Here is a 25,227-nt window from a genome sequence, read left to right on the forward strand (position 1 = left end):
ATTAGGTTGGTCAAATTAGTCAGTAAATGAAATGTAAACAGTCCAGCTACACTATAATCTATGAGCTTGGCCACATTGGGGCATTTCATCCAGATTTTCATGGATTTTTTTAACATCTAAGATAAACGACAAAAGTGTTGAAAAAGCCCAGTTTCCGTTTTAATTAGCTACGACATGTTTCCTTTTCTCCATACATTAGAATTCATTATTCCACAAACACGTGAGTTCTTTCATGGAGTCACCGTCAGTAACAAAGCAGTTCTAATGCAGCGTGGAGAGGCTGAATAATTTGCCCAAACTGTTTGCGTATTAAAGCATCCGTGAAAAGTACACAGTCTTTACTCCGTTTTTTTTTTTTTTTTTAAACTTGACTCTGAAAGGAAAAGCCAAGTACTGGCCTAGTAAAACTTTGGCACGGTGACAAGCAGTACAGTTTATTTGCTCCAGCAGTGGAAAAGCAGGTGAGACTTTGCAAAATACATGCACCGCTTCCTCTCTGGAAGCAACGCGCTCAACGCCACGCGACAAATCAGATTATCTTTACAGCGATCAAACGCTGATGGTTTCTGATTAGAGGCTGTCTTGTGCATGTTTACAGACGTGGTTTGTTCCTTACAACAACACATAAACGGATATTTTTCCTTCTCGTTGCATTTACTGCTCGTTACGTGGACTTCTTGTCTCGGCGTGTTTTTACTTACAAACTGCGTTTTGTTGGACGGCGGCGCTTCGGTGATGGATTTCAGGTCTTCCACCGTGACTCTTTCCATGTTCTCTAACGCCGATCCGGAGTAGAGAACGACGTCCTTCACAAAAATACTGACAGCTCTGAGCATGTAGGACACGAAGAGGTGCATGTGGATGTAGTTCCTGGTGCAGTGAAGCCGTCTGGGAGGAGGGAAACAAACAAGAGCGGCAAGGTCAAGAGATAGAAAACTGTGTGTTTTCATGTGGCTTGGCACACCTTCCCGTGAGCGCTCACACACACACGAGCACAATACTCATCCTAATTAGAGCCAGCTGAATTCCAAGCTGACTATAACACATTCTTGAGATTTAGGGGGCTTGAAACACACAAATATTGAATTGCTACGCTCAAAGTGAGCAGTAAAAACCAAATTGCAAGCATGTGTCGAGACGCTGCAGAAGCACGCAAATTAACTCCCAGACAAGCGCGCGTTTATCTGTCAAAAACACTTTTTTTTTTTTTTCGTCCAAGAACATCCTAAACATTTACTTTGGAGTGGGCTTTTTGGCGTGACGCTCCGGTGGAATCAATTTGCTGGATCAATAGCCGTAAAGGTTACTACAGTGAAGGAAAAAGAAGTCGGCGATAATATTTACTGAATATTCATCGGTGCCAAAAATTCCAAATCTAGAACGGTTTGTGGAGACTGAGTGACCACCGCGTCCACAGTCATCTCCATCGACTGTTTGTTGAGCTGATTTTTTCACTCAGAGAACTATCGATTTAAAATAATAATAACAATAATCGATTTCCCAGGTGAAACATCTCGAGCACGACTGCTAATGTAAAATATCCCCTTTTCTCTCGCTGGAAAACATTTACGAGCTCCACCGACTAGAAGCTGATGTGTTGAAGGGGAGACGTGGCTCGAGCACTCGAGGACACGAGCCAGAATGTCGGACGGGCCCCTGGGATAACTTATTAAACTCGTTTGGCCCGTGGATTCCTGGTGCCAGTTCCTAAAGCCTTCTGACTGGTCGCCTGTACAGTAAGTCACGCCGCTGGTGGGTAAAACGGCGCCTTCGCATCGATTCCTGATACAAAATAAGCAAATAATGACAAATATTGCTCAAAATGACGACAGTTTCCTCGTGTGAAAGCCGAATCCCACCTTGTTTTAGAGGGTTTTTCTTCATTTGAGAGCTTAAAGAGGCAAGATAAGGGCAGCATTAGCAGCAAATCCTGTTATCTGCTACAGTGGGAAAGGCATAAATACACTATTCTACATTCTTAACATATTTTCTGAAAGTCTTACTCAATGTGGATCAGGAAGCCTAATCTTTGTAAGCTTGGTGGAATCCAAAATCCATGCAGTTGTTTGTCATTGAAACCTGAAATCAGCATGAAAACAAGCAGGAAGCTAAATGTCAGCGTGCACTCCTGCAGCCTGGAGGCACACTCAGAGGTGGGCACGTTGTAGTCGGTTAAAAGTCAAAGGTAACGTCTGTTTAGCATCGCGTGCTCATCCAGCGGGAGGAAATTGCACAATTTCATTTTTAAAAAAGCCTCTTTTATCCATTAGGTCATTATGAAATGAATCCGCTGCCCGCCTCCCTGTACGTTTGATGAAATGGCGTTACAAAACAACCGCCGTCACGCCATTAAACATTTAGACTCCCATCAGCCATCGCTCTAACCTTAATTTCTGACCCCGTATCAAAACCTCTCTCGGGAGCATTTTGCGGCGGAAAGGATTGATCGTAAAGTCCCGGTGGCGGCATCGACTCACCGGAAATATCCCAGGATGACGACAGCCACCATGAGCGAGCCCAACGAGATGGAGTAGCCCACTGTGTAGATGAGATAGAGGCGGTGGAAGACCTCCTGTTGGAGAAGGATCACGGGTTAGATTGTTGTCAGCAAGACGCCAAAGTGGATGAAAACAAGACAACTGAAAGGACAACAGTCGTATATATAGTCATGTACACTGTCGCCCACAAGGTTGGATTCATTTTAGTTTTCACACACATTCCTCTTTTTTATTTCTATTTCTAGACATCAGTAATCACTTTGACCAGGTCCAATGATCACATACTGAGTCTCAGTTACCAGGTGGAACCAGTTCTGACTCCAGGTTCTGACTGAAGAGTGGGACGTCCTGCCCGTTGACTCCATCAACCAGCTGGTGGACAGGACGCCACCATGTCATTGATCCATGTCAGGGGTGGCCAGACTCAATACTAGTGACATTTAAATAGTAATATTGGACATTCTGATGCATGAAATCCCCTCGATTAAGGTTGAAAATTGAAACAAAGCCCTTCATCCTATTGTTCAGTACCACCAGTTTAGTTTAAGCCTGAATGCACAGTTTGCAAAAGTTGATTGTGGCTTAATTTTTACTGTGATATGTATTGCACTGTGATATCAATAAAGTTTTGAGGAGATACATAATTTATCTACCAAGAATAAATCACAGTGTCACAATCATTTCATGAGAAGAGGTAAAAAAACATATTTTATTCCAGCTTTATGGGCAGCAGTGTAAACATACACTGCAAAAAAAAATAAAAAAAAGATTTTTAAGAAAGTAAAACAGTCTTGTTTCTGGGAAATTGTTCTTATTTTTTGTCTAAAAAGTAAAATAATCTTGACAAGCAAGTTTGGCTAAAGAAAATTAGTCTAATTTTAAGAAAATAAATCGAACTTTTTCTCGATATTACAGCTGATATTGAGCTAGAATTACGATTAACAAGCTACACTGTGGTGGTTCACATGGTTCACATTAAAGCACAGCAGATTGTTTTTCTTATTCTAAGAGTAAAACAAATTGCTAAAGTTCTCAATTTATAGACCACCTGTCCAACTTTTTAAGCACTGCACATATATATGTATATACCATCCAGCATGATGAGGTGCTTTAACTCCACTCAGCTCCACGTTTCACCGTTCTGAACACGAATGAGTAATTTCAATCCACCTTTTTATACCCAAACCTCAGAAAACTGATCAAGCATCACATTCAGCCACTAAAACTAATGTTTCTGTTCAGGAATGCAGGCAAATAACTATAATCTGACATCTGAATCAAGAAATAATAATAATGAGCTTTACTGATTTTTTTTTTTAGTTAAACAGTAAATTTGTCAATTCCTGGACAACAACAACAATTATATTTTATCATTAAAAACATCATTGTGGTTAAAGATCTACATGCTGGTGTATGAACCATCACAGAGACATAAGAGATGATTGTGGTGATTACCAACGCTGTTCATTTAGGGCATAAACCTGACATTGGGTGGAGGTCATTTGTTAAACACTGTATGCAGACAAACAAGAAAAACTCTCAAACATTTTCCTCCGTGTTGGAACTTCTACCCAAAAACTTCAGCTTGCATTAACTTCAAAGCATTTGAGAATTCTTTGCCATCTGGTGACAGAACTGTCTCGAGCGCTCAGACGTTACTGACGGCAGCAGCGTTTAAGACGGGTGACGGAGCTGAGAAGGGCTGGGTGGGGTGGTGCGACGTTCCAGCGGCCGGCTGGCAGAGGACGCCGCCGGAGGAGCCGCCAGCCAAACCCTGTGTGCGTCAACGTGCTAAAGAGGCCGCGAGCCCCCTGTGATGGAACCAGATACTGAGCTGCTGTTATCATTTAGCGTCGTGAGCTCGTGCCAGCGAACGTATGTCTCAGTTGTGGCGCTGGTCTGCGGCGTGGCAGTTCTGCTGCGTGCGCTTTAATTCGTGCATATGTATTTGTCATTAAGCGCTGCAGCTGCTTCCTCGGAGAGAACACTTAAAGAGGACAGCTGTGTTGTATTGTTGCAGCGAAAACGGACGAGGATCAAACTACGACAGCTTTGGCAGCCGTCTGACGAATGACTCTGCTTTCAGGGTAATATTTCAAACATGTTGTTACAGATCTTCTTATAACGATGAGGAGAGAAACGAGGAGCTGCAGCGATCGGGGTCATCGAGACACGACCTCCGTCTGTAACAACGGGATGCAGGACAAAATTCTCAGCATGCACCTCAGTGGAAAGATGTTCTTACTGCTGATGATCCCTCAGCTTTTAGGAAACATTAATATTTAGATATGATAAGATTCTAAACCACGAAAGATGCACATTCCATCCATTCATCATCTCTACACCTTCATCCTCACTAGAGTCATGGGGGGCTGGAGTCTATCCCAGCTGACTCAGGGTGAAGGCAGGTTCACCTGGACAGGTAACCAGTCTATCACAGGGCTACACTTAGAGACAGACAACCAAGCACACTCACATTCACACCTACGGACAATTTACAATCACCAATTAACCTCAGCATGTTTCTGGACTGTGGGAGGAAGCCGGAGAACCCGGAGAGAACCCACGCTGCACGGGGAGAACATGGAGACTCCACGCAGAAAGATCCTGGGTGTCCTCAACCGGTGACCTCCGAGCTGTGAGGCGACGGTGCTACCCACTGAACCACCTGCAGCCCCAGTGATGAACATGTGAGTATAAAATCTGGGAAAACGGTTCAACCCCCAGTGATTCAGTTGTATTCTGCTCTAAGGTGGTGTGTGGAGAACTTCCTGCTTCAGAAAGTTGTGCAGCTCTCTACGACGGGAAACAACAGCGACCGCCTTGACGAGCGTGAAACGACGATTATCCCCACATTAGCTCTGCTGCTGTAATCACCGTCTTCTTCAACCGCAACGCCAGAAAATGACAAAAATGGAGCAAAATTAAAAGCAGCATCAGGAATGTAGCAGAGACATTAAAGAAAACACACCCAGCATGACCAACAGTGTGTCCGTGAAGCCATTCTGCAGATATTTGTCATGGTTTGGTTCCAGTGAAGGAAAACGTGGGATGACAATACAATGACAGTCGTGCATGTCTGACTTTCAGGCTTCAGTCTGAGGGAAGAACGTTCTTCTTCGTTCTGCTAAGTGAGGTCTGTAAAGACGTAGCTGTGCATCTCAACCTCACTGAACGCCTCGTCTGTACCACAGTGGTGCTCTAGTGACTCCATCGTGTCGTCAGTTTTCAAACTTCAGCAGAACGTCTCCTCAGTAGGCTGTTAGAACGGCATGATGAAGCTCATGGTCGCTGCAGAAAGGAGAACACTGGACTCCTGGGGTGTTAAGGTCTTACTGCTGTCAGCTTTGGTCGAGTTCTTTGTCGTATGTGACAGGATTTGCAATTAAGACCGATTTGAGACAGTTTTCAATTTGTGTTTGGATGTAAATTAAACGAACCTCCGCTGTACTATCACACAGTCAGCACCTTGCTGTGCTGTCACGGTTCCCCGCCGTCGTCTCTGCGTTACACCGAACACGACTTTAATTTATCTGCCATGCAAATTACCCAGATTTAAAACCCTGAGTGTGACAGTTTACCTCGGCGTTCACTCAGACCTTAATGAATCTGCTGCGTGCGAGCGTGTGAATGGAAATGAGACGGAGCTCACCTTCTCTTGGCTGGGGTTGTAATGGTAGAGGAATTTTGCACATTCGTTATAATTGGCCCACGTCTTGTTGACTGTGGCCAGCTCCCACGTTCCATTGTTGTCACACCGGCGGTATGCGAGGCCTAGACATCAAGCACAAACCTCTGTTTTAATGAAGGGCTTGAACCTGCATGATTACAGCCACCAAAGAGGGAGCTGGGGTTGTGATGTGCAGCTAGCAGCGGCGCTCGAGGCCGATCTCACCTTTATGGTTGAAGTCGTAGATGTACTCCGGGCAGTCCGTGGACACGAGCTTCCCAGGAGGCCCTTCAGGCCAGCAGACGATGCCGTCCCATTCTGGAGAGCAGTACCCATCTGCAGACACAAAAGCATTGTAAACGTTTTTAAAAAACTCCAGCTTGTTCTCAAGGATCCTTTAAAAAGCAGGTCAGACGCATGAGCTTCATGTTTATGTAAATTAGCACGGCAGAGCAACCTGGCAATCTGCGGTCAGCCTGTAAATTACACCTTGTTCTGGTGCTGCTCAAGGAAAATATGGGTCACGGAAGGAAAACACGTCCCGTGTATTGTAACGTAATTAAGACTAAATGGAATTCCCAACATGCTGACAACAAGCCGTCCATTGAATCCAGTCGGTTCATTAAGGCTGCTTCGTTAGCCGCTGCAGATTTCCATAACTGTTAATGACATCGTACCGCTTTACATGCTGTATGGAGTCGCTGTTTTGTTTTTGTTGCGTGGATCTAATTAAGAGTTCAGCTGCCTGCTACGTATGAATAAAAATGCTGTTTACGTTTGAGTCAAGATGTTTTAATGCGCCTCAGATTCAATTTAATTCATATTTGATTTCATGTTGGGTTGTTATTTTAATTGTTTGGTCAGCGAGCAGTAAAAAATGCCTTCAAATATTCATAATAATAATAATAATAATAAAACGACTTTTAAATCACTGCCAGATTTGCACTTATGAACAAACCTCACCAGCCGAACTACAACATTTTAACTTTAGGACCGACTGAACGCAGAGTTTTGAAATGCATATGAGGAACATGTAAAAAGTTGTCCTGGAATCACCATAAAAATAAACTTTCTCAGTGTTTTTTCTATGTTAATGCCCCCCAGAAGACTCAGCAGAGACAAAGAGCCGCAGGTTCAAAGGCAGCAGAACAACATCCTGCTTCACAGCAACACAGCTCCTTAATTGTCAGCTGAAGCGGGGACCTCAGGCCTCTGATAGTGGGAGCAGAGTCCCTTTCCCCACAGATTCCTGGCAGCCAGCCTCCCTCATGGCTTGGCATTTGTGTTGTATTATTGAAAACATCTGCCCCACTTTGACCACTAATAAGCAGCTAAGGATAAAACTAAAACTATCCCCTCTTTGCAGCAGATCCATTATTTTCTCATTCCTGTAATCAAACGTACAAAGAAACATGTGACGCAATGACGACTTGCTTTTTATTTGCCTGTCACTCGGAGCGCAAAATTAGAGAGCAGACTGCGTGGAGCTGCCTGATTCCTGCAGATGTCTGCTGGGAGAGAAGCAGAAGTTTAGTTTTGAAAATCGCACTGACCACACATCCTGGGAGTAAAAGTAGAATTGCTGCTCACTTTTGCCATAGGTTTTTTATTACCATAGGACCACCTACTAACAGGCCCAAATTAAACACCAAACACACACACACATATATAATTTCCCGTAAATTTCTTGACCACGATTTAAATATAAACGTGACTGTGAGGAGGGGAGGGGGGGGAGGACGTTGGTATTAGTGATGTCAGTGGGGTTTTGGGAAGGTTTTCTTTGCCCCCCCGACTCATTTGATTCCGACCTGCAGATGTCAAAACACACGTTTTCTCCTGATACATGCAACCTTTTATAATGACGGCTGATGTTATTCTACACCCCGACCGCAGGCTTGAAAGCTGAGCTATTTTCACACTGCAAGGTCTGGGGATTTGAACCCACATCCCTCCACTGTCCTCTCCAGGCAAACCTCAGTGTTTCCCCTCAAAGAAAACCTTGTCTCAGCCCATGCCGTTGTGACCTCCGTGTATTTTAAGAACAAATGCGAACTGGAGGCGTGCAGATAGAGCGCAGCCTAATCCTTCCCTCAATTAACCCAATCCTCGCTCTCAACAGATCCCTCATTTCACACCGTGAAGCGTTTTGAAGTAGTCGCCGCTCCTCGTCCTCCTGTAATAGTTCAGAAAACCACAAGTTTACAGTTACAGTGCCAGATAAAAAAATAAAAAAAAACTCCTCGGGGTGGTCAGGCAGGAAAAACACAGATGTAACGCCAAAGTCCTAAAAAATGCTGCTATTATCTGTTCACCTCAAGCCGCAGCTCCGAGGCCTCGACACACCGAAACAAGGAATATGTTTTCAGAACCAGTGAATTCTGAGTGAATACCATCCAAATCTCAATGACCATTTCAAGGAAAATCCTCTCACGGGCCATCAGAGAGCACCAGTAATGCTTTCCTTGAACTTAATCTCAAAATCTTGACAGTCCCCATAATTTTGCTCTACATCACAGCTAACCACGACCCAGATCCTAAATGATTTCCATGCTGCAGAATCACAAACAGCCATACGCTCGAGTTCAACACAAGTTCGAACGGAGAGAAGTCGAAGCGACTCGTGTGCCGTTAAATGAGTAAAAATAAAATCTCAAATCAAGCGTGTTAAACGGGGACATATGTGCTTATCCAGGCATGTGGCGCGATCACACCGGGGACTCATTTCTCCTCTTTATTAAAGTAATATTCTAATTCTGCCAAGTGTGACTGAACAGACGTGTGCAACCTTCCAAAAGAGGTCAGAAAGAACCGCCACGGGCAGCGTGAGCCACATCGGTCGGAGGCAGCACCGTCAGGTCTGCAGGTCGGCTCACATGTGAACCCCCAAAACAACACCTCCAGCGCCTCAGACGGGTTTGTTGGAGTCCTGATAACGAGAACACGATGCACCGCAAAGGGGCTGCAGCTAGTGATCATTTATAATAATCTATATATGTTGATTGATCGACTGACTAATTCTTTGCTCTGTAAAAACATTTATGATGAGTTGAAGACGACAGCTGTCATAACCCAGTTTATTTAATTTAATTCCATGTTTTAAACATCCAGGACTGTAAATATTTGCACTTACTTATTTTTGAGATGCTGTAAATGTAAAAATTGGCTTTTACTTCCAGATAAAACACTTTGAACTTTGAGTAAATAATTTTAATTCAAATTGTTCCATCACTACAACACATGGATAAATGACAAGAATTGTACTGTAAAATAAAATAAAATAAAATAAAATAAAATAAAAAATTTTAAACAGATTTTAAGATTTAAATCATTGCAAAATGCATAACATCAATTAAATTACAAATGAAAAGCATGTCTCATGTGAACATGACTGTAAATATCCCTACATTTCTATGTTCTCAAGAAAACATTTTTTATTTTTATTTTTTTTAGATAACAAGACTGTTTATATACACATTTGGGAATTCCTCATTATATGATATCACAAATATTTTACTTTTATTAAATAAATTAAAATGTGTAAATTCAGTTTTAATTCTGTAAATATATTTCTAAAATTAGATTCACGTGTTTGTTAAATGAAAGATTTTGACAACGAAAACCGTGAATTATTGTGTTTACAAGCAGTGGAAAACTGTCCAAATACACTTTTAATCATCACATATAGTATTATTTATTTTTATATATATATATAAATAAATAAATATATGTAATTCTGTTATTTCTACACGTGTAATTATCCTTCATTAAACATTCAAAAGACAAAAAAAAATCGACAAAGTACGGCTAGAAAATGTATTTTAGTTATGAAAAATAACGAGACGGTTATTTTTTTTATAATTGATTTGGTGCCACAGCGACACAAATATAAGATAAGATAAGATAAGATAAGATAAGATAAGATAAGATATAAATATAAATATATAAAATATCTCAGCTTTTACAAAGTGTAACTCACATGTACAATCAGAAAATGTAAAAATAGTTTGAAACTTGAGGAAATTCACGCCGGTATAATAAACAGTCGAGCCTCCAACCCCCCATAAATCCACACTGTGTTATTTTCACATGTTTGTACAAAACCAAACCTGTGACTGAGTCGTCTCTAAAGGTGCTGATGGACCGTGAGGCTGAACCACAGCAGCTGGTTCTGGTCCGGAGCTGCAAAACAAAGCTAACTGACTTTATGTTGACATTTAGTACTCAGCACTGACCTCAATAATTTCCCAAAACTATTCCTTGAAGTCATTTTTTAAAAAAGATGTGCAACAATGCTGGAGGTCAACACATCAGGACGGATGGAGCACGATGGAGGTCTGAGCTGAAGGAGTCACAGCACAGCGATTAAATGTTCAGTAAACTCTGACCCTGCAGTTCTCAGTAGTCGCAATTCTGTCTTCCTCTTTTTTTTAATAAATCTAATTTGTGATTTGTGGACTTTTATCAAAACCATGAAAAGTTGGGAAACACCACACAGGGGATGTAATTACAGGGAATAGTCAACAATAGCTTTTGTGTTCGGAGCCTGGAAGTAAACGTTTTTAATTATGTGTTTCATTTAAAAGAGGGGGTATCGGCTGGAGGGTCGACGCGACCACAATGCACTGGGGTTGAAGAATAATAACACGATCGGTTTGCCTGTGGAATCCCAAAACCTCCCCGAACAATCAGCTGGGAAAAGGACAGCGACCGCACGGAGATGCAGCAGAGGCCTGCAGTGGAGGGTCTGCTGGAGGACGGCGCCCTTCAGATGAACGCACAAAAACACCCGAAGAGCCGCTTCGATCTCGGCCTCGAAGGAAGCAGCGCCAACCCGACACAACCATCCACTCACAGGACGCCTCTCGAATTGGATTTAAACACTTTCAGCAAAACGCGGGGAGAAAAAAACCCAGGATAGACTTTTTTTTTTTTCCTTAAACAAAGTGAGGAGGTTTTTGTGGAGCGCTGAAGTGAGCACATCAGCTGATGAGCAGCAGCTCTTATAATCAACAGTCAAACAAGTCGCCAATCACGTTCAATCAAGATAACAAGGCGGCCTTTACAATCTGACGCGCTCTTCGATCTCCGGCCTGCTGCTGCTGGTTGTTTAGCTTAGCGCCACACTTCCTGGTAAACTTTCCCGTTGATTGATTCCTTCCTCCATCACTCCTACGTCTGATGGCGTTTTTATACCAAATCAGCGCCCATGAGGTTCTGCTCTGTGTCGACTCCGGGGGAATTATTTTATTATATCCAGCTGGACTCCAGCGGGGGACCTTCCTCAGTAGCTCAGGCGATGGTGACAAACAGCTATTTCTCTCTGATAAAGGCCTCAATCTTCTTTCTTCTGACAGAAATCTTGTTTTTTTTTTTTTTTAAAGAAAAGAAAAAACCTGCAGCAGCTGGTGGAAAAATCACACACGTGGAAACCTTATCAGGGCAAATTAAGCGGGACCTTGCAATCATGCTATCATGTGATTTCACACATCCGGCAATAATTTCCAGTTATCTGCGAGCACGGACCTGCTGCTGAACGGGTCGATACGGCCGTCCGCAACCGCCAGGGACCGGATTATGGATCGCATCCGTTATCTCGTCCACGCATTTCAGCGGGTGGGTTACATGACACGCATCGACACTGTAATCCTCCTGTCCTTCTACTTTGTCGTCAAGAAAAGAAGAAGAATCTGGTTAGAACAACGAACCGAACGCCACAAGGTCACGCGTCTCCTCGCAAAACTGAAGGATCTGTGATATTTCCTCGCTCCCTTTAAACACATTTCAACTCGTCGGGTGATTCCACAGACCTATAAAAAGCCCCTGAATGTGGGAAACAGACGGAGCTAAATATCCTCTGCTGGTGTCGTCACCGTCGCTCCTCGTTAGCCAAAAAACACGAAGCTCGTCCTGTAACGTGCGCTCAGTGAGGACAAAGGCTGCGTTTTAGCTCGAACCGTTTTCTAAATGCAAAGGGATGTAAGCGCCAAACCTGTGACATAAAACCTCTCCAGCCTCCCTATGAGGCGCCGCTAAACTCAGAAATACTCTCATACAGGCATCACAGTTGAATATTGACCCGAAGGGCACCAAATGATGAGATAAACTTTATTGATCCCTCACTGGGAAACACAGGATGTGTTCTTTAAATCTCTCAGCAGCACAACAGGTTTGGTTCTTTGGTCATAATAAAACATCTGAACCATTATGAAACACCTCGTCGTAGCCGTTTACAGACCTTTGTGACCTCTGGAGGACCAATCTGCTCGTGTTTCCTGCAGTGGGAATCAGTCACATACCTGCTGAACATCAGCATGTTCGCTATCGGGTGTGTTTTCCAGACTCACCAGGAACCTTGTGCTTTGACTTGATGTTTCCTTCGCACTTCCGTTTGGCTTTGAACAGCAGGCCGATCTGCTCCTCCTTCGTCAGCACGTCGTCCGCGCAAACCTGCAAAACCCAACAACATGTCGTTAGCGTTGACGGCGGCGCTGCAGAATAGTGATGAAAGTTTTTAACAAAGATTTCTAAAAGCAGAAAACGTTCAGCCGTATCTGAAGCTCTTGGATGTAAAAGTGAGCTGGACTTTCATCCCCAGACATGATTTCCTTTTTCACAGCTGCTCTGAAACCCCGTCGCCACCCTCTGCATCCCTGCTCGCGGTGCTGCGAACAATCAAAATCCAATTTCCTTCACTGAAATATTCTCCCCCTAAAAGTGTGCAGCGCCCGATGTTTTCTCAGAGGGGATGTGAGTGACGGCGGCGAGGATCTGGAAGGTCAGATTGTGCTCCGACACCATCGTGAGCTTTATTTCTGTCGTAACTGTGACAAAGCAAAACTTGACTCACTCACTAAATAAATGAAATAATTACATTTGGTGGTTTCACTGACGACCGATTGGACACGACCAAAGTTCTAACGCTGACAAACATGTTCCCGGCCTGCTTTACACCTTACACGCTTCTGAACGTGGTGTGACGCGGCGTGTCAGGTGTGGTTTTCCAGTCAAGGGAACATTTTCCAGTCAAATAGGTCACCCTGACTGGCGTGCTGTTTGCTCGCGGATCACTTTTGGGCAATGACAAATGTGACTGTATTGAAAATGACCGCATTCATTTTTAACAGAGCGTGACAAGAAAAGTGGAAATGAAAACAGAGAGAAGTCAAGTCCGGCGCTGAAGCCGAGTGGAGCTCGGATCAGCGGTCGGATCGTCGTACAGGGGCGCTTTCACGGCGCCGCGGCAGGAATTCTACGCATCCACACAATGAAACACAAACTAGCGTGAATGCGGTGCAGCGAGCCCGGAGGAGCGGCTCAAAAAACTCCCAGTCCTGTTTTTTTTTTTCTTTTTTTGGTTCACTGATCCAGAGCAAACAGAACAAATTAAAGACAGACGTTTACTCAGAGCAGCTGACTCGCTGGCTGCAGTCGCATCTGTCAGCTTCAGACACAAATCACACGTCTGGATGTAAAGAAATGATTTTTATTAAGGCAGGACGTAGGAGTGAGCGGAGATGTTGAATGCATGCAGGGGTACATATAATTACACCACGTCATTCATTCAGGGCAAATTAGTTTTGCATTTTCTGTACATGCACAACACTAAAATACAAGCTGTAATCAAAGCCTCTGCTCCAGGTTTACTGTCCTGTTCCAGGTGTCGCAACAGTTTAATGCATTTGTCAATAATTGTGAGAAAACATGTTAAAAAGCTGCTTTTTGCTTCCTGTCCTACTGAAATGTTTTTTATACTCAAGTAAAAGTCGTGTAAAATATCATAATGCACAGTAAAAAATTGCATTCAAACACTAACTGAAGTAAAACTGCAAAAAAGAACGTTAAAATGTTCTCAAATATCAGCAGGAACCACCCTGAGTGGTACCTGTTGAAGTTCTTGTGGGATTATTATTCATGTTGCATGAGTGAGGAACATGTTAAAGTGTAAATTTGTTCTGTTTTAACACTGCAGCAAGTTTAATCCATTTCCAGTTAATTAGACGTTTTCTATAGCCGGAGTAAAAACTACATATTATCCTGTGAAGTACAAACACAGCAGCAGAATATGGAAATAAAGTCCTTTATGCTCCCTGCTGTGTCTGTGGTCGACGTGTTGCAGCGTCTACAGACGACCAGAAAACAACCTTTTGATATTTTCCAGACTTTTCTGTTTGTGATCCCAAACGAGCAGCTAACTAACTAACTAAGGTCTAAAACGAGGCGCTCGGCGGGCGAAGACGTGCGCACATTGTCTCGGACTCTCTCGTGAGCTTAAATTTAAACCGTAAACAGCGAGCCGTTGTGGGTTCGCTGCATACAAACCCACAATACCTCAATCCATCAATATTTTCACTGCTTTCAGGCCTGAAATAACGATGTCCAGTCTGGGAGCTGAATAGGCTCACAGAATGAAGACATTTACGGCTTTGCACAGCAAACAACCACAGATGGAACAACATTGGACCGCAGGCGAACAAGGATAGATACTACCTGTTTGCTGTGCTAACTATGCCAATATAGAATATTCCACTGACAGCTCCTGAGACGTTCACACTAGTTTCATCTAAATAACCGGCTGGTGCTACTTGAGGTGAGAGGAAACGAGAAAAGAAAAGTGTCTGAAGCTGTTCTCTCCTTCAGTTTGAAACCAGTTTATTGCTCTGAAATCACAGGCTGTGCATCACTCAGCTGTTCTTGTTTTCGGTTCTTTCTAGAAACTTGGAGAGCGAGAGCGCCGCCGCACATCAGGACCAGACGTCTTAACCTGAACGCCACGGCTCGAGCTGCACTGAAACATTAAACTAAAATGAGGCATGGAGTTTCAGGGTTTGTTTTCTTTCTCCGAAAAAATAAGAGGAATGTCTCCTTCATCTGCAGACTCCCGCTCGCAGGGACGTCGAGGAGTATCGTTTACCGTTTCAAGAGGAGGATCCTGGGTAATAAGTGTGCCCCCTGATTATTTCTGAAAACTATTCCCCCTCCACTGGCCGGAGTCCAAACCTCCAAAGCAAACACGAGTCTCACAGGAGAGAAACATGGACATTCTTATTTACTGCATTTCATTCACAACACAGGATTCTTTTTGTCGAACGCTTTTGAGCGCGAGCCAGAAGCGAAAATTAGAAAAATACACGCCGTATAAATATGTGTGTTTTCATCGCCGCTCGCTAGAATACAAACTCCACTTGAATGAACCACAAGTTTCTATTTGTCTTCGCAAACTGCGGCTTGATGACTTAAACTGCAGCCCTCTGCAAGAATATAAGACCAATATTGAGAGAACTGCATTTAGGCTGCTCTGTCAAGAGAGCGTTCGACCACGACGGCTGAAGACCGGCAGTATGTTCAGCTCAGCTCCTCTATTTGCAGCGTTTGGTTATTTGACTGCGAGTTTGTTTCTAAACTTGTCCTGTCCCGTATGTGAATATCTTCATTTGTTGAGTTTCAAACATTTGGTAGCAAAGGATAGAAAGACGTTTGGGAGTCATGTGGACAGACGCCATGAGCACATTTAGTGGAGACACTGGGTTTCCGGTACATTACCAACAGCCTTCATTGTGGACGGATTTGCGCTTTTTCTTTCTTCTTTTTCTTTCTTTTCTTTCTTTTTTTTTCAAGAAAGTCGTGGTTGACCAAAGTTATTTCCTGCAGTGAGGCTGATGCTGGAGCTCGTGAGGTAGACTTTCATTAGGGAGCACAAAACAAAAAAAAAAAGTTTAAATGAACCACAAAACCCACCGAGTTCAATGGAGTGTAATTATCTGCAATAAGTCAACGGCGGATTTGGATTGAAAGCGCAGCTCGGTGATCTCATTAGCAGTATCTCAGACCACGATCACTCACATCGCTTTAAAAACACACAACACCAGCATCGGCTCCAAGGATCATGACGGCAGCGGGGCGAGTATTTTGGAGCATCAAAGGCCCGACCAGGCTTCGGCCCTCCGCTGACCTCCCCTTAGAGCTGAATTAAAAGGACATTTTCCTGCCAGAGTGAAGCTATTTTACCCATAAGAATGGCTCGGCACCGCTGAGAGCGAAATCGTCCTGATAGCTCGGATTACTGTCAAGACCGGGAAAAAAGCTGAAATGAACGAAGGTGTAACGTCTTCCTGCTTCGGGGTAATCACAGCGTCACAGGCAGACTAAATGTGGGTTTGCACACGATCCTGCAAATCCGGGGTGTTTGTGAGGAACATGTTGGGTGATGAGTTCATTCACTGAAAGAGAAGCTCGATGACGGATCGCTGCAGAACGTTGGTGGAACCTCAGCGGCTGAGATCCTCCGAACAAAACACATCCAGACGCAGCAGCGACTCGAAGACGCTCCGGAAAAATGTCACCGAGCAGCAATAAAAAGAAAATGACATTTCATTTCTCTCATATAGCGAGGATGGATCTTTATGTTCCATCGATCGTCTCCGTGTCAATCATTCGTGTCGTCATGTCAACGTTGGACTACAGTCAAGAACCAGTGGAAACCAGAACTTTACATACACGGTATAAAAAGAAATAAAACCTTTTCTTTCTCAGCATCTGACATTACCGTAATGTCCGCACCATAAGCCACTACTTTTTTCACATGCTTTGAACTCTGCAGCTTAAACAGTGATGCGGCTAATTTACCGGTTTTTACGATTTTTACGAATTCGCCTCGAGTGACGTTGAGAGTAGTTCTGAGGCTGTTCAACTCCTGAAGACGCTGAAGAAGACGACTTTAGTGGTTTTAGTGCAGGAGGAAGATGAAGATAGCGATCAGTGACTTTTTCTGGCAGGCTGCTGGAGTTTTTATTTTCTGTTACAGGAACTGCTCGGAAACAAGCATTTATTTGTGTATGCTACCGCTACGTATTTAATTAAAAGTTAAACAAATCCTTCTGTGTAAATATCTCGTGTTACAACCTGCAGCTTGTAGACTAGCGCGGCCTGTTTATGAACACAACTGATTTTCTTTTTACAGTTAGTGGGTGTGGCCTATATTCTGGTGCGCTCATAGTCCAGAGGTTACGGTAAATCAGATGTAACTCAAATGTTGCTAATGAACCAATCAGAAGCTTCCAAAGCCATGACATCATCATAATCTGGGCTTCCCCAAATAGTTTGAAGGCGTCTTAGTGGATGTAAACTTCTGGTTTCAAGCTGCAGTTTTTCCTCCACCTGGTGTTTAAACAGTTTTAAAATCCAACTTAACTGCACTGTGATGTCTAGTAGTAGATTATTAAGTCAACAAAATGCAAAAATAAAATAAAAAAATTCTCTCTCTCATTATTCTGCCATTTAACAAATAGAAATAATTTTGGTAATCATAACCGACCTAAAACAGGAAAAGTTTAGTCTGATTTAATGTCAGATTGTTAGAAAAAAAAGGTTTTATGTCTATATACAGTAGATGTAAACTTCTGGTTTCAAGCTGCAGTTTTTCCTCCACCTGGTGTTTAAGCAGTTTTAAAACTTTACTGCACTAATAGATGATTAAGTCAACAAAATGTAAAAAAAATTCTACGGTGAAATTTGAATGTTTTGCATATTCCAGCTACTTCCAGTCCAGACCTCCTGGTGATCAGGTTACACGTACAGGAGGTGTTTTTACAACGTAAATGTGGAAACGCTGGATTCATATTGAACCAAAATGTGAGCAGATGCAGAAACGCTCACTGACTTCACCTCACTACAATGTTTTCTACTGTTTTCACTGTCAGGATTAAAACTCGCGCCTGGAAACACAAATTAATTCTCTCTGTCGCTCCCAACAGCGCCTTTTCTCCCAGGATGAGATTTTTTTTTTTTAGCTTAAACGCTCGCATGAAGTGAGACTTTCCCTCCAGATCACACTTCATCACGTGGATGATAAATAATATACAGATAATATTTACTCTGGTGGCTGTAAAGCGCCTCCATTATGGGAATACAGTCGAATGTTTGTTTAATGTACTTGTTTTGGTCGTTTGCCATTCTTTACACCGTAGGCTAACATTCACTTCCTTGTTGTTGGCATGTATTCAACATCTGATCCCAAGGGCTTTTGGACTTTCCTGTATGTTTTCTCTTCACAAAATAGGGGGGTCCAGAAAATTATAACCGCGCTGAATCTCGTTTTTAATGGCCCCGTCTGCTATCTGGAAAAAACATGAATATGTTACTTTTGACATATTACACCGCATGAATGTTTTAGCGGATGAGGTTCCTGGATATTATAAACTCTATGAGTCAGTGCCACTCCTCTTCAACTGTGCAATTTGCATTTGATGATAAAAACCACAAGCCACAAGACTGGTTGTCCTTTGGAAATGCTTGCAGACCACATTCTGACTTAAAGCAGCATTTAGTTCCTAATTATACCCTGCTCTGGTCGTAAGCCTGAAGAACAGCACTTTTGTCCCTGATGGAAACATTGTGTGTTTCAGCGAGAGGCCGGATACGAGCCGATAGCTGCGACCGTGTTGTTCTCTCAAATTAAAACGCTCTTTTTTTTTGCATTATATAAGCGCTTTAAAACAAGCGGGGCGATGCAACGGAAACGCAGCATTTTAATTTTCATCAAAAGCTTAAAAACTACTTACGCAACAATGAAAATGCAGCGATGCCCTGCAGGCGACGCGCTAACCAGACAGTTGGTACGTATGGATTACGAGGATTACGGGTTAAAAATATATATTTTAAAGGGGATTTCTGATCCATAAAAGCACACAGACTGTTGCATTAATGAAATGTGATACCCTCTCAGCGGTAATCCTCTAAACGACAACAGCTGAACACGAAATCACGACAACGCTCATATTAGCATTCAAGCAGCATCATTCAGATTTATTATTTATGTTTCCCCTTTTTTTTAACTTGAAATAATGAAGAAGGTGTCAGATTTGTGGGTCGGTCTAATTACGTACCTGCACGCGGCCTTGACCTGCAGTAATTGCAATAAGTGAACAGGTGAGGCTGCAGAGAGAGGAGCTCTACAATATTTATTAGCTCCAAGGGCAGATACATCCTAATGGACTCATCCATTTTTAAATGACACTTTCACAAAAATACATGCAGGTTGGACCTCGAGAAAGCTTTCAAAAGGTTTTTTTTTTTTTACACAACAGGTCTCATAAATGATTGCTGACTCTCAGGTCATGTGGCTCCAGCGGTTCAGGTGAAGGTCCACTGGGACGACTATTCTGGTCTCGCTCGTATCAGCCTCCTCCTTCCCACCGTTCCTCCAATTAACATCACATTCACTCCAGAACCAGCGTCCAGTCTGTGCCGCCGCCATGACGCTTTGCTTAGCGTCTACAAACGCTTTCATAACTCGAGATGATCGCCAACCACCAGCGGGAATCCTCGGCACGCCAGTCACTCGGGTTGCTCAAGCCCGGTCCCGCTGCAGACGATGTGTCAACAACAGACAACGCAATGCCGTCCGTTCACCACAATCAATTAGAGCCGGGCGATAAGAAGCTACAGCGGGACAATAGAGGATTGTTCAGGGAAAAATATTTACACCATTAGTCGATTATGGGCAGTGATACGAATTCATAAGTGGGTACGATTCATGGAAACTTGGATTTAAGCCGATGCAACAGCCCAAGCTGACACCAGGATCGTATTGTTTTATGTATAAAGTGTGTAAAAACCGGATCCTTGTTGCTTTCTCTGTGGAGATGAAACTAAAACCCAACAGGGACTTAATTGGCAACCTTTTTGTTAAGCAATTAACCGCAGTGAGTGCACTCTTGACACATTAGCGAGAGCAGCGCAGCTCATCAGAGCGCCGGCTGGAGTTTAACATTCGAGCAAAGAAGCAGCCGAGCAGCAGAAGGTGACACGCAGAGGGCGACACTCCAATCAGCGCCGGGTCCACCGCGAGGCCAAGAGGCAGCGACCGGCCTGCTGCCTGCTCACAACCAGGACAAGGACAGTGTTTGTATAAGGCCCCTAATTGTAACTACCTTCCCAATAAAGCCTCTGAATTGTCGACTAATTACGCCTGGCCTAATCACCCAAGGTGTCTTTCATTGCCTGCTAATATTACAACCTTCACATTTGCTTATTTAAGAGACTGCTGAGCGTGAACCTTGTGCAGGTGATTGAAGGGCTTTTCACAATCTGAAATCACAAAGCGAGAAAGAGCCACGCTGCAGCTAATAGAGGGGCAAAGGACAAGGATGGCTGAATGAACAGCTAACATCAAATAGGCATTGGTTTAACGTGTCATTAATACTTTAATTAATTTGGTTCTTTGCTTGGAAAAGTGTTAAATAAATTATTATTGTTATTATTATTATTATTATTATTATTATTATTATTGTTATTATTGCTCATTACTATACTGTAAAAAAATAAAGTAAAACGAGAGTGGCAGAAAAAATACATTAAAAATAAAAGAACACTGTAACAGTGACAATGAAGGTAAATATCTGGAAATTATTGATATTTTATCTTTAATTTCAATACAGTAAAAATAATATGTTTAAGATAATTTATTTTAAAACAATAAAAAATAAGATTTTTTTTTATGTTTCTGTTTTTTTTGTTGTTGTTGTTGTTTTAAAAAAAATAGAGTTATGACCATTTTTTAAAAAATTAATTCATTTATTTTTGCAATAATGAACACGTAAATTTTTAAAAATATATTTAAAAAATCTGTAGCATTACTATCTATTATTTGTAATTTACCAGAACAAAGCTAATCTGTAAAATGACAGTAATTTACAAAACAATTACAGTTTTATACAGTTATTTATTTATTTTTTAGAGCAAATTAAATATTATTCAGCTCTTTGGTCCCCCAGTACCCCCCTGCTGTGTGGACCTCTATACAACACAATAATACCAACTCAACATAACCTTCAACATGATATTTTAAATTTGCATATGTTGCCACTTTCCCTCCGGCGCCACTGTGAGCGCTAACATAAATAACATGGACCATAATGTCCAGCATGACTTCCAGGAAAAACTCCTCACACGGCACTGGTCCAGCTGAAACACAAGCTATCGAGGCAGATTAAGTTTAAATTACATGCGAGTAAATCAGGTCCATTTGTCTCTGACTGATTTGTTTTTTTTTTTAATTCTTTTGTTTTTTTCCAATAAAGCTCACAGCCCTGTTGATTCTATAAAAAACTAACTGTGCCACATGCAGGACTACAAATCCTCTAAATGATTATCTGGGTCATTTGTGGAATAACCAAAGAGACACATGCAGCACAGATCACATTACATATGCATTAAAAGATTTAAAGTATGTGGGACAGAAATGTTAATGCATACAGATAAGGACGAAGACGCTCGGACTCTCTGGAGAGCAGAGCGGTCACAGGCCTCGCCGTGGACCCACCTCCACCTGAGAGGCCTGCAGCCCACCTGTCAGCCTGAGCTCCTCTAACGGGAAGGTCAGCGGCTCCTCGGCCACGTTCCCATTCGACTGGAAATTACTTGAGATGATACGTAAAAAGGCCGAGTCTGTGGCGAAAGGCAAACAGACGATACGAGTCGATATCGGCGCAAACACGGCGAATCCAGTATTGAGCTCCGACAGAACGCTCAGACAGGATCAACAGGAAACAAACAGAACACGCAGCTCGTTCCAGACGTGCAGCGAGATGCTGATCTGCAGTGGAGTGGGCGTGTTACGCTAACGCGTCCTGACACAGCGATGGAAACGAGGCTACACAAGTCTGCTGAGCTCACTCCCTTTAAACATTAAACTCTCAGATATTTTTCACACGTGTGATCTTCAGCCGACTCAAGACGCATCGCTTGAGTTTTTTTTTTAATCAAATTTTGTGGGTTTGCTTTAAAAAAAAAACAGAACAATCAGATGTGCTGTCACGGTTTATTCAATATTTATAGTTTGAGCATCCTTTAGAACAGAACGGAAACGAGATGCAGTCGGTTATTATGCAAATGTGATGGAAGAAATATTATTATTATGTTGGGATACTGAAGCGTTTTGTCACTTTTTTCTTTTATTTTAACAGATATTCTACAAAGGCAGTTCGCAGAAGCAGAATTTATTGGAAAAAACTCCATAAAATATTTATTACAGCGCATGCAGAGTGTGGACTTGTGATTGGCATTTACACTTCTATCAAAATAACAGGAAAAAAAATCAGCCACGACTTCGAGTAGATGTCGTTCCAGCTTTAGAGCCGCTTTGATAAATTAATAAACCGAAGAACAAAACGCTGCCGGGTTCCCACGCGTTACGTACACGGAGCCGCGTTTCCATTGGCTGCACTTTAACCATCGAAAACATTCAGGGAACATTAGTCCAGCGACTGGTGCAAAACTCAAAAATGTTGGTCAGATTTTAAACCCCCGATCTTTGAAAAATAAGCTCAGTGTGCAATAAATGCAATAAATGCAATAAATAAATGTATTTAACGTCCAGCTTTAATAAGATAACATACATTATATTGAATTATTTACAGGTAAATTTGTTTATTGCGCTTCAGACCAACATGGCTGCTTTTTATGTTTGTTTTTTTCCGTGTTTTAGGAAGAATTCATGTGATAATCATCCGTCTGAACTCCAACACACCACCAGCATTACTCTTGTAAACGTCAGTCCAACACATTATTTAAATCTCTCCAAAACTAAACCTTCACTTGGACGACTTTAACTGCAGCCACATTCCCCGTTTGTGCAGCGAACGCAGTAAAGTCCAGCCAACCTTCGCACCGTTATCTGAATTTCAATTGGCCGAGACTCCCCCAGCGCTGCACTGTGAGGATTTCTTACTTATTGCTGGAAAATCTGGAGCTGTGAACTGCATACTTACAAACCCATAAGCCCCGGAGTTTTGCAATGAAACTAATAAAGGTCCTTTTAAGAAATGCGGCCTCCTCTCAGCCCTAAGCCGTGTGCCAGGGGGAGTTCTCCTGCCCCCAAGTTTGAGCTGCTTCCAAATTGCGTAAACAAGCGGATCACATGTGTGAAACCCAACCCTCCTCTGCTCTCCATAATTGGGGGAATTGACTCAGAATTGTCTCCAAAGCTTCGATTCGTGTTGTTTTAGACGGAGAGTGGAAAGAGCCTCGTGTATATTTGTAATTCAATCCGTCGGCCGGCGGTGGGGGCAGGGCCGGGCCGGGCCGGGCCGGGCTGTCGGTCAGCGGCAGAGGAGGCGAGCGCATAGCTGAGGATTTTCACAGGTCAACTCGACTGAGGAGATTCCAAACGTGCAGGGAAAAGTGCAGCACAATATTGATGCAGAGGCGAGGTGACGGGAAAAGGAGACAAACTCATCACGGCGCTGACAATCATCCGGCCCACTCCACCTTATCAGGGCCTGACGGGGGAGAGGCAGCCTATCACCGGCACACATGTTTAATGCATGAGCTCTAACGCCGCTGATAGAACCGTGCTTCAGCTGAAACCTTCGCTCATCTTCGTCAAACTGCTACTCGTTAGCTTCGAGCGCAATCAAAGCGAATTCAATACGTCATTAAGTCATCGAGGCAGAACACAACAGCCAAAAGAGCCAAAGAGCTTCACTCCTGAAGTTCACGGAGCCGAAGCACGTCGTTAAAGTATCTGTAACTTTTGCAGCGAGGTGTAAAAGTGGCATTGAGTTACACATACTCCAGCATTCTTCAAGTGGAAAAGTTAAGAGGAAAAAAAAAAGAAGCAGAGGTCACGGCAAGTCAAGAAAACAAGCCCTTTCCTGAGTCAAACACAGCCATGGTATAACCTTACCACGCTGGTGAAACTGAGCACTCTGACTCACAGCGCCTCCAACAAACCCCGCAAAGTGTCGGTCGATACAAAAAAGATAGCCGGAGCCGCGCACTTCCAAGTTCAAGAAATCTAATTATCCTGCAGCTATGCGAGGAATCCTCCCGGCTACTGTACAGCCTGGGCGCTGAGCATAAGGACATGTGTGTGAGGGGTGTTTTCCCACTACAAGTTGCCTCTGTGAGCCCAATCCCGTGCTGATCCCAGGAAAATTCAGGCAAACATGTAAACGGAGCGGTGACGACAGCAAGTGAGTCACAATGTGCAGCGACAGGCCGTGTGCAGCCGGCTTTACACCTCCGTCCCGCCTCAATCTGCAACACATGCTGCAAAACCAAATTACAAAACAGGATGTCTCAAATCCGCCAAGCGGGTAATCTTATTAGGAAGGAGAAATTACATCTTAACCAAGGTGGGCACAAATACCATCTGTGCGCTGCAACACGCCCTCTCAGCTTCATGTCGATCCATTGCTCACCATTTGAAAAGCTGAGAGTTTGAACATTTAGTGACTTTTCAAGCAACATCTCCGGACGCCGAGCTTCACGGTTCCTGAGGTTCAAACACGACCCACGTCCGCACCGTCTCTGGAAATAAGATTCAAGATTTTTTATTTGCCATTTGAGTGCAAACAGACAGTCTGGGCCCACTGGAGGTCTTGTTCAGGGCTTTCCTGAAGTCGAGTAAAAAAAAAAAAAAACACCTCATCGTACGAGTTGAGCGACAAAAAAACTAAACAATAAAACAAGAGTGATAAATACAAAAAATATATAATAAATAATGCTGCACAAGGAGCTAGTAATGAAGACATGTAGAGGATATAATTAATATCTATAAATAAGAAACCGTTACGATTAAATGAATAAATGAAAATGAAATCAACTTATTCATCCCACTAGTCTGGGCTGATCGATTGTCAGCATTTTAATGAAAACTATTTTCATCATCTAACTTTCTGTCTGACTAAATCCTCCAGCTTCTTCATTGTTATAGTCTTTTTTTTAAAAAATCATTTTACACACAAAGCCCTGGGTATAAGTGGCATCATACAGTTGTCCCTGTCAGCCTCTTTAATGGTACAATGATGTGAAACCACTGACTGAACTCAAACTGGGAATGAAAAGTGGCATCAACTGGTCTCGATCAGAGTTCAGCGTTTTCATCCTGTTGGTGTCTGTAAAGTGGAACGTATGAAAGGCTGAGAGGAACTCAGATTGGTATACAACATAACATCACATAAGATAATCACACTTCTGCTCAGAGCGATGAACCGTGGTCGTTCTATGCAGCCCCAGAGGGTCACCAAAACGCCTGAGAAGGTCACTGGGTGGCCT

General features: G+C 42.9%; 1 protein-coding gene across 1 annotated transcript in view; it reads right to left on the reverse strand.

Moving 5' to 3' along the window:
* Positions 1 to 25,227, reverse strand: part of pth1r (parathyroid hormone 1 receptor) — a 49,388-nt gene that overhangs the window by 15,141 nt on the left and 9,020 nt on the right. Inside the window, exons 2-6 of the mRNA XM_008282892.1 lie at positions 12,516 to 12,618; positions 6,394 to 6,504; positions 6,151 to 6,272; positions 2,478 to 2,572; positions 702 to 888 (exon numbers count right to left, since the gene is read on the reverse strand). Coding sequence (XP_008281114.1) covers positions 702 to 888; positions 2,478 to 2,572; positions 6,151 to 6,272; positions 6,394 to 6,504; positions 12,516 to 12,618 — 618 coding nt within the window. The remainder of the gene's footprint in view (positions 1 to 701; positions 889 to 2,477; positions 2,573 to 6,150; positions 6,273 to 6,393; positions 6,505 to 12,515; positions 12,619 to 25,227) is intronic.

The sequence above is a fragment of the Stegastes partitus genome, unplaced genomic scaffold, assembly GCF_000690725.1.
Source record: "Stegastes partitus isolate 25-593 unplaced genomic scaffold, Stegastes_partitus-1.0.2 Scaffold289, whole genome shotgun sequence".
Taxonomy (NCBI): domain Eukaryota; kingdom Metazoa; phylum Chordata; class Actinopteri; family Pomacentridae; genus Stegastes; species Stegastes partitus.